This window comes from Bactrocera oleae, chromosome 2 (genome assembly GCF_042242935.1).
Source record: "Bactrocera oleae isolate idBacOlea1 chromosome 2, idBacOlea1, whole genome shotgun sequence".
In the NCBI taxonomy this organism is placed as follows: Eukaryota; Metazoa; Arthropoda; class Insecta; order Diptera; family Tephritidae; genus Bactrocera; species Bactrocera oleae.
This window is the reverse complement of record NC_091536.1, coordinates 85,667,433-85,683,498: the sequence shown is the minus strand read 5'-3', so window position 1 is coordinate 85,683,498 and position 16,066 is coordinate 85,667,433. Positions and strand designations below refer to the sequence as shown.

The following is a 16,066-nucleotide window of genomic DNA, read 5'->3' as shown; positions in this document are numbered from 1 at the left end:
GGGAGATGATCGCCACACATGCTGGGCCCACAGCAATCGCTCAAGCGAACGTCTTAGAAATGCAAAGGAAAACCAGTAAATAAAAGTAAAGTGAAACAAATAAGGCATTAAACGGTGTCATTATGTCACAACTGTGACATTTCGCAAACAAATCAATTAATTGGCATTATTTCACAGTTCACTCTGCCTTTTTTACTACTCTCCATCCCAGTGGTATAGATTGTACGAGTGGTCATTCTTCAAATTAATTGTATGAATGTAGTTTGTTTAGATATGTCGGGACAAAGACACAGCGGCAGCACTTCCTCTAATTACTGATCGTCAGCGTTTCCTTATTGTGATGTTTTCTCCGGCTCACAAATTCACTGCTTTGATGAAGATATGTATGTACATACTAATGTTGTTGTTGCTGTTGCTAGGAAAAGGCAAAACGGAAGAATTCCGCATGGATCTACCTGCACCCCACACTTCCTTTCCGGCAATTGACTGTTCAGTGTTGCACAAACCGAAGCAAGAAATGTTAGCAAGCAATGACATACAGAATTGCGCACTAAGGTGACCAAATACATGCATACATATGTATATACATACATGTGTACATATAATACATATAATGTTGTTTGTATGTAAGATTGTGCAGCACTGCATAATATTGCCCAATAAATAGTGTCTTCATTTGGGGGCGACGCTGTGGTTAGCAAGGAAACTGCTGATGAGAAAACCTACAGGGGTTCCTTTAATACACTGTTGGATACTACAATAAATACATTCCCACAGAATAAGATCCATATATGTACATACATATGTCCAAATATTTTAAAGACTTTTTGGATTAGTTTTGCAATATCTTGAACCGAATTTTGGAAAACCTTCTTGACCAAAAGCGCAGCGGAGTGTATTGATGCGGGGCTACCACTCTTTGAGTTGTAGAAATTCATGTGCCATTTAAATCGAGGAAAGTTTTTCTATTTAAAAGAAATCTGGCAAACGTTTTCTTCGGATTTCATATTTGTACGTTTATTCATTGTCGCCTTTCGAATAAATATATCTCCTAGAAGGTTCCAGATTAGAATTCCATATCTCAAAACTTTTCGACGCATACAGGTTTTTCTTTTGCAATCACAACACACACAAATTTCATCATTTCAAAGCCTAAAAATTATTGTCTTGACAGAAAAACCATAACTTATAACGCATTACATTTTTAAATTAAAATAACAATTATTGTAACAGTTGTTTCATCATAACATTTTTCTTGCCAAACGAGCTTTCCAAGATTACTCTGAGATCTCAAAAAATCGATTGCTTTGCATATACTTACCTTCGTAAAAGCATTATTTTATATGTATGTGCAAAATTTTGTTTTAGTGTATCTCGTGAATTTATAACGGTAAATTTTTTTTCCATATGCAGTATTCTTGCTTCACATATTTTGTTTGTATATAACGTTTAATATTCGTCTCATTTGTAGTGCCGTTAATTAGCAACAGCATTGCGATTTGTATAGTTCATAGAACATAATTATATGTGCAAATTCATCTACTTATTTGTTTTCTGGCAGCTGTACAGACAACATATATGTATATATATGTATGTACATACAGCTGTGTTCATAAAAATAGCAGTGCTCATGAGCTACAACTTTAAACTTAATTTTATATATCAAAAAGTAAATGAATGTTCACAAATTTAATTTTGTTTTAACTTTGTGATTATTTTAAACAAAAACACATCAATTTATTATTCAAAATGTTGTTAATTTTTTTTACATTAATAATTTAAACAAAAAAGTGCTGTTTACAGCTGTTCATAAAAATAGCAGTGAGTAATGAAAACAGTGGAATTAGTTGAAAAAAACATTGTTGGATTAAAAAAAACTATTTTAATTTGTTTGCTTGGGTTAGTACTTAGTCGTGTACCCATTATTTTTTATTACGGCCTGGCAACTGCGAGGCATAGAATCCACCAAGTCCTGGCAGCGCTTGACAGGGATCCGCTCCCATGATTTTTGAACAACCTCCCAATGCTGTGATCGAGATGTTGGATTTGCATTTGCAACATATCGTTTAACATCTCCCCATAGGTTTTCAATTGGATTTAAATCCGGAGACTGCGCAGGCCATGACATAAGATCGATCCGCCTTAATGCCATCCAGCTTTTGACCAGTTTGCTTGTATGTTTGGGGTCGTTATCTTGTTAAAACGACCATTTTAGTGACATATCCCAATTGGCATAAGGAAACATAATATTTTCTAATATGTTAACATATACAGATCGATCCATGATCCCATCAATCAAGAATATAGGGCCCACTCCACCGTAAGAAAAACATGCCTATACCATAATACTCAATCCGCCGTGTTTAACTGTCCTCAAAGTGTACCTAGGATCGTACTCTGTGTTAGGTGGACGTCTGACATATTGTCTGGAACCCTTTTAACCAAATAGCACAATTTTACTTTCGTCACTCCAAAAAATATTTCGCCACTTTGTAATGGGCCAATTAAGGTGACTTTTGGCGAACTCCAAACGTGCTTTGACATGTCTGGTGGCTAACAGTGGAACTTTTCGTGGATGGCACGCTTTGAGATGTTGTTCTTTAAGACGTCGCCGAATAGTAACGCCACTAACATTCAAGCTTAAGTCATTTTTTATCTTGCTGGACGATGCGAAAGGCTGCGCCCTGCTATATCGCACAATAGATCGGTCCTCATGAGGTTAGGTTTTACGTTGGATACCACGATTTTCGGGTATTTCTTTAAAGTTTAAAGCATTATGAATCATTTTAGCAGAATATCCACATATTTCTTGGATGTCTTCATATGTTTTTCCCAGGTTTCTTAGTTGCACTATTATATTTTATTTTTCAAGAGTACAATGCTTGCCCCTCCCACTAAGTTAAAAAATATAAATTTATTTTTTTGTTTTCTACTGTTAATAATAGTCACTAACACAAAACCACTTACTTTTTATCAATTAAACGTCTTAACAAAATTTTTTTGGCTTATCAAGATACGCACTTTTTTCTTCCTTATACACATTCCATTCTACGACAACAATGCGTAGACGTTGGAATAATCGTAACGGAACTTGAAAAAAAATAACATTACTTGATTGCATTTCTCGCACTGCTATTTTTGTGAACACAGCTGTACATATTTGAAGGAACAAGATTTTTAATACTAATTTCGATTTTTAATTTATTCCGAAATATAAATGTTTCTCACAAAATATGATTTTTTGGCAAGGCGCTATTTGGCCCTCGATCATTACCTGTTTTCTTTTATAGTAATAATTTTTTTTTTTTGGTTTTTGGATTTGAGATAATTTTTAGTTAAAATTTCTACCTCACCGCCAGACATCTATTTTCCGGAAACGCTCGTTGAGGTCGGCTGCGAAGTCAAAGGACACCAAACATTTTCAAATGAATCACCAATTATTAAAGTACATTAAACTCTGTAAATGTACTATTATTTTATTTATATATTAAATAAAATGCTCATACAAATAAATTCACAAAAATTCCGTTTTTTTTTTATGCGTGTGGATATAACTCCTTAAAGTTCAATACCAAATTTAATTTCAAACTTATAGTAGTTTAAATTGAAAGATCTTTAAACAATATGGAAACTAACTTACCAATCTCATAATAGCTATACATTTCTTTAATTCTAGATCACCAAATGCCTTGCGGTTTGTCATCTAATAAGTCAAGGCTTCTTTGGCCTTTCATAAGTCTCTAGTTTTTGATTTACTACTAAAAATTAAGTGGCTCAGATGCACTCGAAATGCAAATCAACGCACTAGACGGTTCAGACAAAGCTGCCTTCTGAGGAAAGTTCAGCTTCATTTGCTGGTTTCCTCAATTGGTTTGAGATTGCTCGTGAGAGTACCAATTACTGGAGGACAGTGTTGCAAATAATGCATTAAAAATACAATTGAATTAACATTTTAATTAAAAAAATTGTTTATCCCGCATACCGGATTAAAAATAATAATTTAAGCCCACATACCGGACTAAAAAATAAAAAAAAAGCTTTAATATTAAACATATAATTAAGAATTTAAAAAAAGAATTTGCTTTAGAACTAACATTTTTTCGCGAACATTCAAATCAAAAAATAATACTTTAAATTTTTAGTCCCAAATATCTTGGATTAAAACATTTTAACTTGAATTTAATCCCAACAGCTTGATTAAAAAATTTAAAATAAAATCTAATTTTTAATCCCAACACTAGAATTAAAAAATGAAAATTTAATTTTAAATCCAAAATGTTTGAATCGAAAAATTCGCAACCCTAATGATTGATCAAAGAGGCGAAAAAACAATGTATGTACATATTTACCAAAACATTTTAATTCATTTCAAACATAACATAAAATGTATATCAATTAGGATTCAATTTATTTTAGAAATATGCTCTTCAAAAAAACAACCAAAAATCATTGTATCTTTAAATTTGTCCAACAAGCAGTCATTTATATACATACATATGTATGTATGTTTTCAAAATAGTTTCCTTCTGCTTAAATACAGCTTTGTGCACGGTCCAAAATCATGTCGAACGAGTGTTTTAGTGTTAGTGCCCGGTATGGCCGCCAGTATGCCGGTGCAAGCCTTTTGAATGGCCTCCACGTCTGCATAACGCGTTCCTTTCATCGGCAACTGCATTTTTCCGAAAAGGTAGAAGTCGCACGGTGCCATAGGTGTCGATAAAGGATAGCAGATTCTAACACACTAGTCGACATATAGATGGCACCTAGTAGTTTACTTTGTTACTCTTTTACTGTTTACTTTGGAACGCACCTTGTATATATGTACATACATACATAATATGATAACTTGGTTATATGTATGGTAATTGCACAAGCTTTAAATTTTGCAGATATACAATACATAAGTATGTAATATAATGTAGTGAATCGTATTCAATAAAAACTCCATTTCTAATATTTGGATATTATGTATGTACGTTGCTTTGCATTTTAGGTATGTATGTAGTCTGCCTTTCAACCAAGATCGTTGATAAAATGTTACGAATTTCCATCTTTAATGATAAGATTGTATTTTGCTCTAATGATTGGTATCGCAGCTGATTTAGCTGGGAGATGTTTGAAATGATTTTATTGTGAACATAGATATTCGTTGCGAAGCATCATTGTTCAATCCCCTAAACAACGGTTTATAAAATTAATTTGGTTTAAAAATAGTTTTGGTAATTTCAATAAACTTTGGAATATTTTGTAAACTAAGCCCAACAATAGATAAAATAGATAAGAATCAAATAAAATCAGGCAGTCACATATATTAAAATTAAATACTAAAGTTAACACGAAAATACCATGAAGCCGTTCTAAACAATGGTCTCGGCAAAACGTGGACTTATTGCAATAACACTAATAATTGCGTTATTAGCATGTGTACTTTGTACTATTAGTATTACAACAAAAATTGAGTGTGTCAATTCTACACCTCTTAATTGAGTCAATTAGCCAATTTCCGCTTATAACATACATATAAATATATGTATGAATAGACATTTTACTAAGTGACTAAATAGATAGAGAATATCTGAAGTGTCTATACGTATGAAAATTACATATAAATTCCACAAAAACTTATAATTATCCTTATAAGTTAAGAGCAACGGCCGTACTCTCAACGCGGGCTGTCTGAATCGTCAACAATTAGCATCGAAATTGGTATTTGATCTTGCGGGTATGTTATCAACAAATATATTTTACATACACATGTATTTGTGTATTAGTAATTATTTATTTTCATTATAATTGAGTCAAAGCTTTAAACTTAAGATTTCCGGAGTAAAAATCGAGCATAAATGATAACGAGGATTTGTCGAGGCTCCGTATGTTGTGATCTCAAAGCCGGAATGAGAAAATATGTACAAAAATAACAAGAAAAATCGTTAACTTCGGCTGAACCGAAGTTATAATTCGGAGGTGCATTTCTTATAACAACTATATGTATAACTGATATGTATAACTGATTCTGATAAGGTAACCGGCCAACGGTTTGCATTAACGGAAAACGTTTTGCCAGGTCTTTCTAGACACGTTGTTTGACATAAACAACTTTCAAGTCGAATTAAAGTTACTTAATAATAGAAATAGATATATTATGGCAATATGTATTCTATTTTTGATCGATCAGTTTGAATTATTATGTTCCGATCTGAACAATATATTGGTAGATTATAGGGCATTGTCTCGGGCAATAATCTATGCTAACTTTCGTGAAGGTACTTTGTCAAATAAAAAAGTCCTACAGCGATATGAGCGGTTTCGACAAATGAGCAGCTACTTGGGGAGAAAAGAATCGGTATCTATCCCTGATCAAGGTATAAAAACACATATTCATACATACAGGGATTACAATATATGTATGTAAATTGATATTTTTATACAAATATCTTAGTAAATTTTCAATAATTTTATTGATCTGTGATTTCGACATTGGTCTCTGTATGTATAACTGTCAACATAATGCTACCATGCGACTCGACGAACTAAATCCCATACATTCAGGTATAACCACGATACCATGTGAACAGATCGTTGCACGAGAAAGATGGTTCCAAAGACGAGAAATAGCTGGAGCCCAAAAATCAACTTATTCAAACGTGAGTGAAGTATTATTCCAAATATTCAAATGTAAGAATTTTCATTAAGTCATTAAATTTTAATGCAGAAAACGCCATCAATGATAAAGCTTACATACCAGCCTACTGGTGGCTTTGCGTTTTATTTATTTATCCTTAATGCTAACTCTAACTGACTTTCGTCAAATGCGCCTTGACTTTTGCAATAATTAACCTGTACAAGAACCCAGTAGAACGCATATTCAATATTTTCGGTTTATTTATTTGGATTGGAGTGAATTCCGTATTTGCATTTTCAACCGTTATCTTCTGGACAACACATTACTTTCAACATTTGACAAACAATATCTCCATAGCGGACACTCTACGCACTGAATTCACATTCTACTCAAATGGACGTGCTAAACTTGGTTACTCCGTATACCTTCTGCTGTTCGCTGGCCTACTGAATGCTTGTAATTTGGTAGTACTGTAGTTACGACAGCGATTGTTGAAGCATACACATGCGCAGCCAGCAACGATTGTAGAAGAAACAAACATACCACTGAAATTTTATTGAAAATGTTTTAAGTTTTTCTACCGAAGTAAGCACTGAGTCAGAACTCGCATAATTATAAATATAAGACAATCATTCACCGAGTCATACATTTGGTAGGTACTTCAAAATTTATTTTATTCAAAACATATTTTTTTAAATATTACAAGTAGATTTAACGGAAACCCGAAATAGGACTAAACTAAGTGGTTGATAAAGTAGGCAGTCCAATAAAATAGTAGAGTATGTATATACTTTAAATGCTATTTACCTATTACATATGTACATAACTGTACATGCATAAATATGGATAAGAAATTAACTCCCTTTTAGGATATATAACAATTTCCGAGTATGATCATTTGCAGTTTGAGATTCATTAATAACGCCAACGAATAATAAATTAACATCAGTTGGTTCTTTTTTTACTAAAAAATATTTCTATGAGGATAAAGCGTAAGCTCTTAGTATAACATTATGGAGCCTTGATTCTTCACCTCACTGGGAGGCTCAAGTCTTTGGCGATCGTGTTGCTCTCGACGTTTGGCATGCAGTAATATGATAATATTCAATATAACAACAAGTGTAGATGCAATTACCAAGTAGAAGCTGTAACCCAAATAAGCTAAACCATGACTATACCAATGACGATCTTGTACAGCAAGTACATTTTGTTGCAAATATTGATAGAACTGAACAAGCCAACATATAAAAGCGATCACCTGAGCGGCGGCCGATGAAATGTTAGAAGCGAAAAGTAGTACCATAGTTGCAGGACGCTTTGCTGCTGATGCAGCCTTTAATACGGCTGCGATTGCGGAAATTGCACATGTAAGTAAGCCGAAGCCAGTACCCAAAGCTGTGATCAGCCAAAGCCAAAAGTTCATCGTTTCCGGGCCATTTTGATCGAATGTGTACACTAAAACCAAGAGTACAGGGTAAAAAAAATGGATAAATGTATATATTTACACTACTTACCAGTAATAGCTGAGGTGCGTACACCAAAGCCATAGTCTAGATCTTTGTTGCCATAAAATAATCCAAAGTTAATATCACCTTTAGAATCCTGGCAAAAAAAAATTAAAATTTAAAGATTAGTATAGTGATATTCAATCAGTCATTGCATTGCACCACGTGCAGATCTTGATTTACTTACTGTGGAATTGAGGCGCTTCGGATAGGCACGTACCCAATGATTTGTTGTTAAACTGACCAGCAGGAGTCCAATTGCGATGCAACTCCCGAAGAAGGTTGAAAAGACTAGTGCCCTTGTGCGTATGCTCATGGCTTTCGTTGACTGGCAAGATGCGGCGCAATTAATACATTAAAATTATGTGATAACTGTAACCAGTAAACGCTTGGTAAATGTGTTTGCTGCAAGTGGTGTCTACAACCTACTTCCTGGCGGCATTAGTAATTTAGCCACTGGTTAACACTTTCTCCACCCCAAATGGAAGCGGTTGTTGCTATGCGTATGCGTTTTTATGTTCGATCGTTTCACTGGCAATCCACAGAAAATTTAGTCATGCCAACCATTAATATAAAAATTATTATACTTGCAATAATCATATATACGGTAAGTATTTTATTTGTAACAATAATAAATTATTTAATAAGCGAAATAGTATTTGTTATCTATGCATCAAGGTGATACGAACAGAAACTAAAAACTTTGGCCACGAACTTGACTATTTTCCTATCATATATATTAGTATCACTACAAGTACTTAAGTATATGTATATGTATATTTATGTCTATGCGTATATGAATGTATACCTATAAGCGCATCACTTATACATATTTACTTGTTTGTGCAACCATAATCGTTTCAGAACTGCGCAATCAGATTTAAATAACTAAACCTGTATCCGTACCAAAACCACAAACAAAGGCATTAAATAAAAACGGTTTCCACTAAAACGGCATGCATATATAGTACATATCTGTAAATTAAATGAATCATTACTCACGTCAAGTAACTATTCCTTGTCACTAAATTCACACCACTTGGAATTCACACTCCCGTTTGAAAATATTAGAGAATTATGTAGCAACTACAATATTTACTTATTATACAATGCACGTTGATTATTATCTGACTTGTTGTTATTCAAATAATGAGAGATATTTATTTATTTTGTTTACGCACTGAAATCACTTCCGATCTTCAATAACTTTCTTTGTTTCTCTTTATTGCTTGTTTTTAATTTAATGATGATTTCTTTGTTTTGCCTTGAGCTCATGACGAGCTATGTTTAATTGCTTTTACAAGTGCATAACCAGAGTCATGGATAAAATCAACACAAGTGCAAATAGTCGAAGGATTATATAAACTATTATAATCTTATACAGATTAATTACTATGTCTCAAAAATTAATCTTACACAATTTTAATCGAAATGTAGTAAGAAATAATTTTGATAAACGAAATGCATTGATCAATGTCACAATTAAAATATATTTGAATTTGTAAAATTATTATTATACGATTTAACACAAATACCAAAATATAACAAAATTACATGAAACCTTTTAAATTCAAAATATTTACATATACACAAAAGTATGAATGCAAACGCTTGTTAGTAAAATAATACGTTTATTTCAATTTTCGAACGCATTACAATTATTTACCACTATCGCAAACGCATTGAAACTGTCAAAATATTGACGTAATAAATTTGTGGTCCATTTTCATTTTCCTCAGTCGAATTTAACAATTTTTCTATTTGTTGCAATTCTGCAAAAATTCCAAAAAAATAGAAAACGCAAATCAATATCATGAAATAATAAAAATTCGAAGTTTATAAAAAAAATTGCGGCACGTCGATTTCAAGTACGGATGCGTGTTTAGCTGCAATTATTCGTACAAGCAAAGGGGCGGGAGGTGAATATGTTTTAATGCTTTCATGCAATTTTCCCACAATATTGGTGATGCAGTGAAAGTTTAATTGTTGGCCACTTAGTGTTCCGTATTCCTTTGTTTTGGGTCCAATTATATTCACAATTAGAAATTATCGACGCGTGTGAAAATCATGTGTGTGTGATTGTTGTAATTTGTTTGCTAAATATTTTTTGTGCCAATTCCGACATTGGAATTCGGACCAGCGCCATTGTGCCAATGTGAAAAGCGCAAACTTTTCTCAATTTTAATTATATTGCATTATCAATGCTATACACATATGTATGTAGGTGCAGTGAACATATTTATAGATGCCTAAGAAATATTGTGGCTGAGTGTCAAGGACATATCCAATTGGCATTGCCTATGTTTAATTAATCACATTTGTGTTTGTTTTTGTTTTTCTTTGACGCTGCTTTCATCCTTCATTGATGTATATATATATACCATTGTCCTTGGCCGAAAAAACACGTTTGCGCCTTTAGTGTCCTCCAATATAACGTTTTCCATCTGCCTTACAAAAAGATACGGTTATACTAAGGTTAAATTGATAAGTACGATTAACCTTCAACATTCTGGCTGCGTATTGTCTTTTCCAATTGGATTATAAAAGGTATTAGATTGGACAAATACAGATCTCCCATTAAAATAACTTATAAATCGGACATTCAGGAAGTGTGCTGTGCAGTGTCGTGAATTGTGGTTTTGTCAAACGATCGACCAAACGCAGTTAGCTTGAGTTTTGGATAGCTCTCAAGGTACTGCTTTGCCGACTAAAGAGATGTGCGATTCAGATGACAGCAAAGTACAAAAGTGGACATGCGATTATTGCACCTATGAAAACTTTCCTTCGTCGCTTAAGTGCACCATGTGTAAAGGTGCGAAGCCACTGTTGAATGAGGATATTTTTCGGTAAATAAAATACACATATATATTTTATTAACTTCTGAACAAACTAACGTCTAAATATAAATTTCTAGACTAAGTCCACCGCAAACTGCCTTTGGTGGCGAGGAGGAGCGTGGCGCTACTGCTGATGTGGTGGAAGCATCCAGCCTTAACGCTTGCTATGCACAGTCGCGGCAAGATGTGCCCTCAACAACACCCGCTACGGCCTCCCCATCTGCTTGCGCTAAATGGGCCTGCAAAATGTGCACCTACCTAAACTGGCCACGAAGTTTGCGTTGTGTACAATGTTGCAGCAAGCGGGGCACGGCTGTTGATGTTAATGTCGAACAAAATATTTGCAATGCGGGTGAGGCGGCGGCCGCTTCATTACCTACTACAGGAAATTTAGATACAATTGATAGTTCGCAAGGTTATATTGAAAAAAGATCAAAAACCGTGGATATCGTCAACGAAACACCAGCAGCTGTAATCACCACGAACTCTTCGGCAACTTTGTCGAGTAACCTTAAAGAACAGTTAAAATCACTACGTATCACTAATGATATGGAATTGAATACTAGCAACAACGCGGAATCGAATAAAAATGAAGCAAGCAGCCACACTGACCAAATTCATAAAAAAGCAAGTAATAGTTATATTCAATCTGTCGGTGCCGCTTCAAATAGACTTAGTCCATTTGAACAGTCGTCTAATGCCAATATGATTGTCGCGACAAATACCACAACCGTTAATACAACACACTTAAATAATCTTGCTAATTCATCGCAGCAACAACAACAACAGCACAATCAGTCGTCCACATCTCTACAGAACTGTTATGTAGCCAAATGGGCCTGTAATGTAAGATACATTCTTATAAATATAAATACTATAAATATTTGACTTAATTTTGTACTTTGATTACAGACGTGTACTTATGAAAATTGGCCAAAAAGTCTTAAATGTTCTATGTGCGGTGAGCCACGTGATGGAAATGCAACCTGCATAGCTTCCTTGGGTGACAACAATGCCATCACAACAACAGCTGGCTCGGGAAGTAACAAATTCCTCAACATAAAGGATGAAAACCATGACATGACCGTGTCAACGAATAATTCATTCAACAAAAAACATATTTACCAACTAGGTGAGAATATATTAAAATCTTTTTGTTTTTCAAAATTTGTTTTGAAGTAAACACGCGCATATTTGGTAAATAAACGTGCAGGTTCTTCTGAGACTATAAACAACTGTGATACGGTGCAAGAGCGTCAAGAACGGCGAACACGACAAATAAGGCGACAAGTTGATTGGCAGTGGTTAAATGCTTGCCTCGGTAAGTCTCAACCAACCTCATTTAACATTATTATCTCTCAGCAACATTAATTATATACATACTCCAAAGGTGTTGTTGAAAACAATTATAGTGCTGTAGAGGCATATTTGTCCTGTGGCGGTAATCCTGCACGTGCTTTAACGGCGACTGAAATCGCTATATTGAATCGTAACTCGGCGTTTGACGTGGGCCACACGCTAATTCATTTGGCAATACGCTTTCATCGAGAAGAAATGTTGCCCATGTTGCTTGCACAAATCTCAGGCTCTGGGCCTGGCATTAAACGCGTACCTTCATATGTTGCACCCGACTTAGCCGCTGATATACGAAGACATTTTGCTAATACGCTACGCATGCGTAAAACTTCTTTTAATTGCTTGTATGTGCAAGAGCATGCGACATTCGCTTTGCCAGCCGAGATAGAAGAGTTGCCAATACAAATTCAGGAGCAACTATATGATGAATTGTTAGATCGCGATGCCCAAAAGCAACTTGAAAACCCTCCACCCGCACTCAATTGGTCGCTGGAAATCACAGCACGTTTGGGCTCACGGTTATTAGTGTTGTGGAATCGTAGCGCTGGCGATTGCTTATTAGACTCGGCAATGCAGGCAACTTGGGGTGTGTTTGACCGCGACAATACGCTGCGTCGAGCCTTGGCAGACACTTTGCATCAATGTGGTCCCATGTAAGACACGCATACTGCCACATGCATTATGAATGGTATTATTAATAATTAATTTGTCGTCTATCAGCTTTTATCCACGTTGGAAGGAATACGAAAAGTGGCAGGCATCAATGTTACACTTTACACTGGAAGATGCCCAATGGCAAGAAGACTGGAGTAATTTGCTATCGTTGGCCAATCAACCGGGCTCATCTTTGGAGCAGTTACATATATTTGCTTTAGCACATATATTGCGACGACCAATCATAGTTTACGGTGTAAAATATGTCAAAAGCTTTCGTGGCGAGGACATCGGCTATGCGAGATTTGAAGGTTATACACTTTATTTATGTAGCAATAACAACTATTTATTGTTTTCCATATTTTTAATACCAGTATTCCAAAAAAAGTCTTTTTATTTAACATTTTTTATAATTAAAAAAAATTAATTTTTATTTCAAATTTTTTATAACAGAAAAAAATTGATTTTTATTTTTAATTTTCAATAATTAAAAATTAAAAAATTTATAATTAAAAATAAGTTTCTTATTAAAAAAATGTCGTATAATTAAAAAAAAATAGGTCTTTACTTGCCGTTATTTTGGGATCAAAATTTCTGCATAAAATCACCCATTGCGCTCGGTTATACACGTGGACATTTCAGTGCTTTAGTGCCAATGGAACCCTTTGCCCGCATCGATCCGCGTAGAGATGAACCAGAGGATGTACGTTATCTGCCGTTGATGGATTGTGAATCAAAACTTTTTCCAATACACTTTCTAACTCAGGCTGAGGTAATATTGAAATAAACATATTTTACTAACATACTTGATAGTCCAATAATTATTTTGAATTTCAGATGGGCCGCGAAGAGGCTATAATGCGACAATGGTTGGATGTGTGTGTTACAGATGGTGGCTTACTAGTGGCACAGCAGAAAATACGTAAACGTCCACTGTTGGTAGCACAAATGCTGGAAGAATGGTTGAATCACTATCGAAGAATCGCGTAAGTATTGGTTCTCCCGAAATTTGGTTCATGCAAAATTAATAATTTTGACAATATTTCAGTCAAGTCATAACAGCGCCTTTTGTACGAAGACCTCAACAAACTGGCTACTCAAGTGAAGGTGATTCCGACGAAGAATAGGCACGAGCGCAAACTAGTTGCAGTTCTTCTTGGGGACGGCTTGCTCGGCGGTAACATTAAGCTAATAAGCACGATATAAAGTGGTAGTGTATACTTCATAAAAGAATCCCAAAACATAAACTGAGTACATATATACAATTATTAAAATTGAGTAACTAAAAGTATGAATACCTAGATAACTAACATGCCGTTATATTGATTAAAAAAATTTGAAGCATATTTTACATAGTTAATGGGTATTGCGGAACTTACGTATTTGTAAGTTTGTACGATACATACACACATACATATAAATATATATTATGAGAAAAAATTGCAAAGAAAATTTAGCAAATAACTAAAAACAAAAAAATCGTATCCGTTTCCAGTTCAACATAAATCGTTGATTTTAGTAAGAAAGCTAAAGCGTGTAATCTAAAGGAAAAGTAAATATAAACAGAAAATGATCAGAAAATTATGTTTATATGGTGATCACACTTACTGACAGGTGTGTAATAATAAATCGAGTTTAGTGTAAAATTCAAAACAAAAGGTAAAAGACAAAACGGATATGAGATCAAAAAGGCGAAACCGTTAGCATCTCATACAATACATGTGCTACTTAAACTTTGATGAAAGAAAATGTCAAACATTTACTGACATTGAATTCACATGCATACGTTGAGTCTCAATTATAAATAAAAGAAAATTTAAAATAAAATAGTTTTAATAATAAGTATGTATTATTTACAAAATCAAATGAATGTAAAATATGTAATACTTGAACTAGAAAATATTTTATTGTCATAAAATGCGTTTCTTTTTGCTGGCCGACTACAGTTGTCGTGCTAATTTTATCAGTAATTGTCCGCAATCAAAAAGGAAAAAAATATATTTATATTAAAAAAACTTTTAAAAACATACATCTACAATAATAATTTAAAAAGTTAATAAGTATGAATACGATCAATGATGTATGAGAAAATATAAATAGTTGTTTACGATTTTTTTCTTGGAATTATATATGGATTATTATATTACATACATATTATTATTTTTGTTGGTAATGTTATTGAAAGAAACTTACGCCCATTTCACACAAAATATACTATATATAAGATGGATTAAAAGAGAAAACAATTGGCTTTATACTATTTAACTATCTTAGTTTTTAGCCTGTCAACTTGGCAGCATTCCTCGAAATTTTCTGTCGTTACAACAACAACACTACCTTAGATCTAGTTGCCCGCATTTAATAGGCGCAATTAAGCTGACTTTTGGTCGAGGTTAGTATACAACATGCTTATCAGAAAAGTGCAACAATTTACATCAGTCCCAGAGTTTGATGGTATTTGTAATCGTTGTGGCAATCATTTATTCCGATGTGCCATTAAGTTTGCCACGAAGTTCGTAATACCTAAAATAAAACATCGGAGACCCTATAAAATATATGTATATATAAATGATCAGCATGTTGAGCTGAGTAAATTTGTACATGTTCGTTTGTCAGTACATACGCGAGCTATTCCCTTAGTTTTTGAGCTATAGCTAACATACAAACAACTGACGAGATATCTTTATGAAATTTGGCATGGATCATTGTCCCAGACAAAGTTACAATATCCGGAGAAATTGTTCAGATCGTTTAGCTGCCATACAAACTGACCCATCAAAATCAATATTATGATGATTATATACCATTGTATGCTATAAAAAATACTGAAGTTAACGGTTTTACTTGTTTTGGCATACTGTTAGCAAAAAACGAATACAACGCGTTCGTATAAGTATTGTATTAATGATATTTGTGGTAGCCTGTCTTGATTATACTAATATTAAGCTTTGTAAGCACAAAATATAACAATTTTACTTCGGCGATGCGTCACGTGACTTACGTTTTATATTTTGTATTTATTTCATTACATACGAATATTTATTTAGTGTTCACTAGACCATTTTACATTAACTAAACATTTGTTTATATCA

General features: G+C 33.9%; 2 protein-coding genes and 1 long non-coding RNA gene across 6 annotated transcripts; 1 reads left to right on the top strand and 2 right to left on the bottom strand.

The window, feature by feature from the left end:
- Nucleotides 1-7,254: 7,254 nt before the first annotated feature.
- LOC106617225 (clarin-2) lies at nucleotides 7,255-9,403 on the bottom strand. Of its 4 annotated transcripts, XM_036361310.2 has the most exons (6): nucleotides 9,130-9,403; nucleotides 8,936-9,073; nucleotides 8,557-8,658; nucleotides 8,315-8,499; nucleotides 8,137-8,224; nucleotides 7,255-8,077 (listed from the first exon to the last, which is right to left on the bottom strand). In XM_036361310.2, exons 4-6 carry the CDS (start codon nucleotides 8,441-8,443, stop codon nucleotides 7,623-7,625), a joined length of 672 nt encoding a protein of 223 aa, XP_036217203.1. In that variant the 5' UTR covers nucleotides 8,444-8,499; nucleotides 8,557-8,658; nucleotides 8,936-9,073; nucleotides 9,130-9,403; the 3' UTR covers nucleotides 7,255-7,622. The 4 variants fall into 4 exon arrangements, with proteins under 4 accessions (XP_036217203.1, XP_014089749.1, XP_069962019.1 ...); XM_014234274.3 differs by lacking the exon at nucleotides 8,936-9,073; XM_070105918.1 differs by having other exon boundaries at nucleotides 8,315-8,658; nucleotides 9,130-9,402.
- A 436-nt stretch (nucleotides 9,404-9,839) lies between these two features.
- trbd (ubiquitin thioesterase trabid) lies at nucleotides 9,840-15,220 on the top strand. The gene is made up of 11 exons (XM_014234352.3): nucleotides 9,840-10,046; nucleotides 10,547-10,674; nucleotides 10,734-10,973; nucleotides 11,042-11,810; nucleotides 11,877-12,096; nucleotides 12,178-12,285; nucleotides 12,355-12,973; nucleotides 13,041-13,285; nucleotides 13,535-13,746; nucleotides 13,812-13,960; nucleotides 14,023-15,220. The coding sequence occupies exons 3-11, from the start codon at nucleotides 10,843-10,845 to the stop codon at nucleotides 14,099-14,101; spliced, it is 2,532 nt and encodes an 843-aa protein (XP_014089827.3). The 5' UTR covers nucleotides 9,840-10,046; nucleotides 10,547-10,674; nucleotides 10,734-10,842; the 3' UTR covers nucleotides 14,102-15,220.
- On the bottom strand, nucleotides 14,843-15,969 carry LOC118680643 (uncharacterized). The gene is made up of 2 exons (XR_011394947.1): nucleotides 15,598-15,969; nucleotides 14,843-15,519 (listed from the first exon to the last, which is right to left on the bottom strand). It is a non-coding gene; the product is annotated as an uncharacterized lncRNA (long non-coding RNA).
- Nucleotides 15,970-16,066: the final 97 nt, after the last annotated feature.

Bases quoted from the DNA above. Each gene is read 5' to 3' on its own strand.
- LOC106617225 (XM_036361310.2), bottom strand. From the start codon at position 8,443: ATGAGCATACGCACAAGGGCACTAGTCTTTTCAACCTTCTTCGGGAGT. The intron at 8,225-8,314 runs GTAAGTAAATCA...TTTTTTTGCCAG, and splicing joins CGAAGCGCCTCAATTCCACA to GATTCTAAAGGTGATATTAA. The intron at 8,078-8,136 runs GTAAGTAGTGTA...TCTTGGTTTTAG, and splicing joins ACGCACCTCAGCTATTACTG to TGTACACATTCGATCAAAAT.
- trbd (XM_014234352.3), top strand. From the start codon at position 10,843: ATGTGCGATTCAGATGACAGCAAAGTACAAAAGTGGACATGCGATTAT. The intron at 12,286-12,354 runs GTAAGTCTCAAC...CATACTCCAAAG, and splicing joins GTGGTTAAATGCTTGCCTCG to GTGTTGTTGAAAACAATTAT. The intron at 12,974-13,040 runs GTAAGACACGCA...GTCGTCTATCAG, and splicing joins TTGCATCAATGTGGTCCCAT to CTTTTATCCACGTTGGAAGG.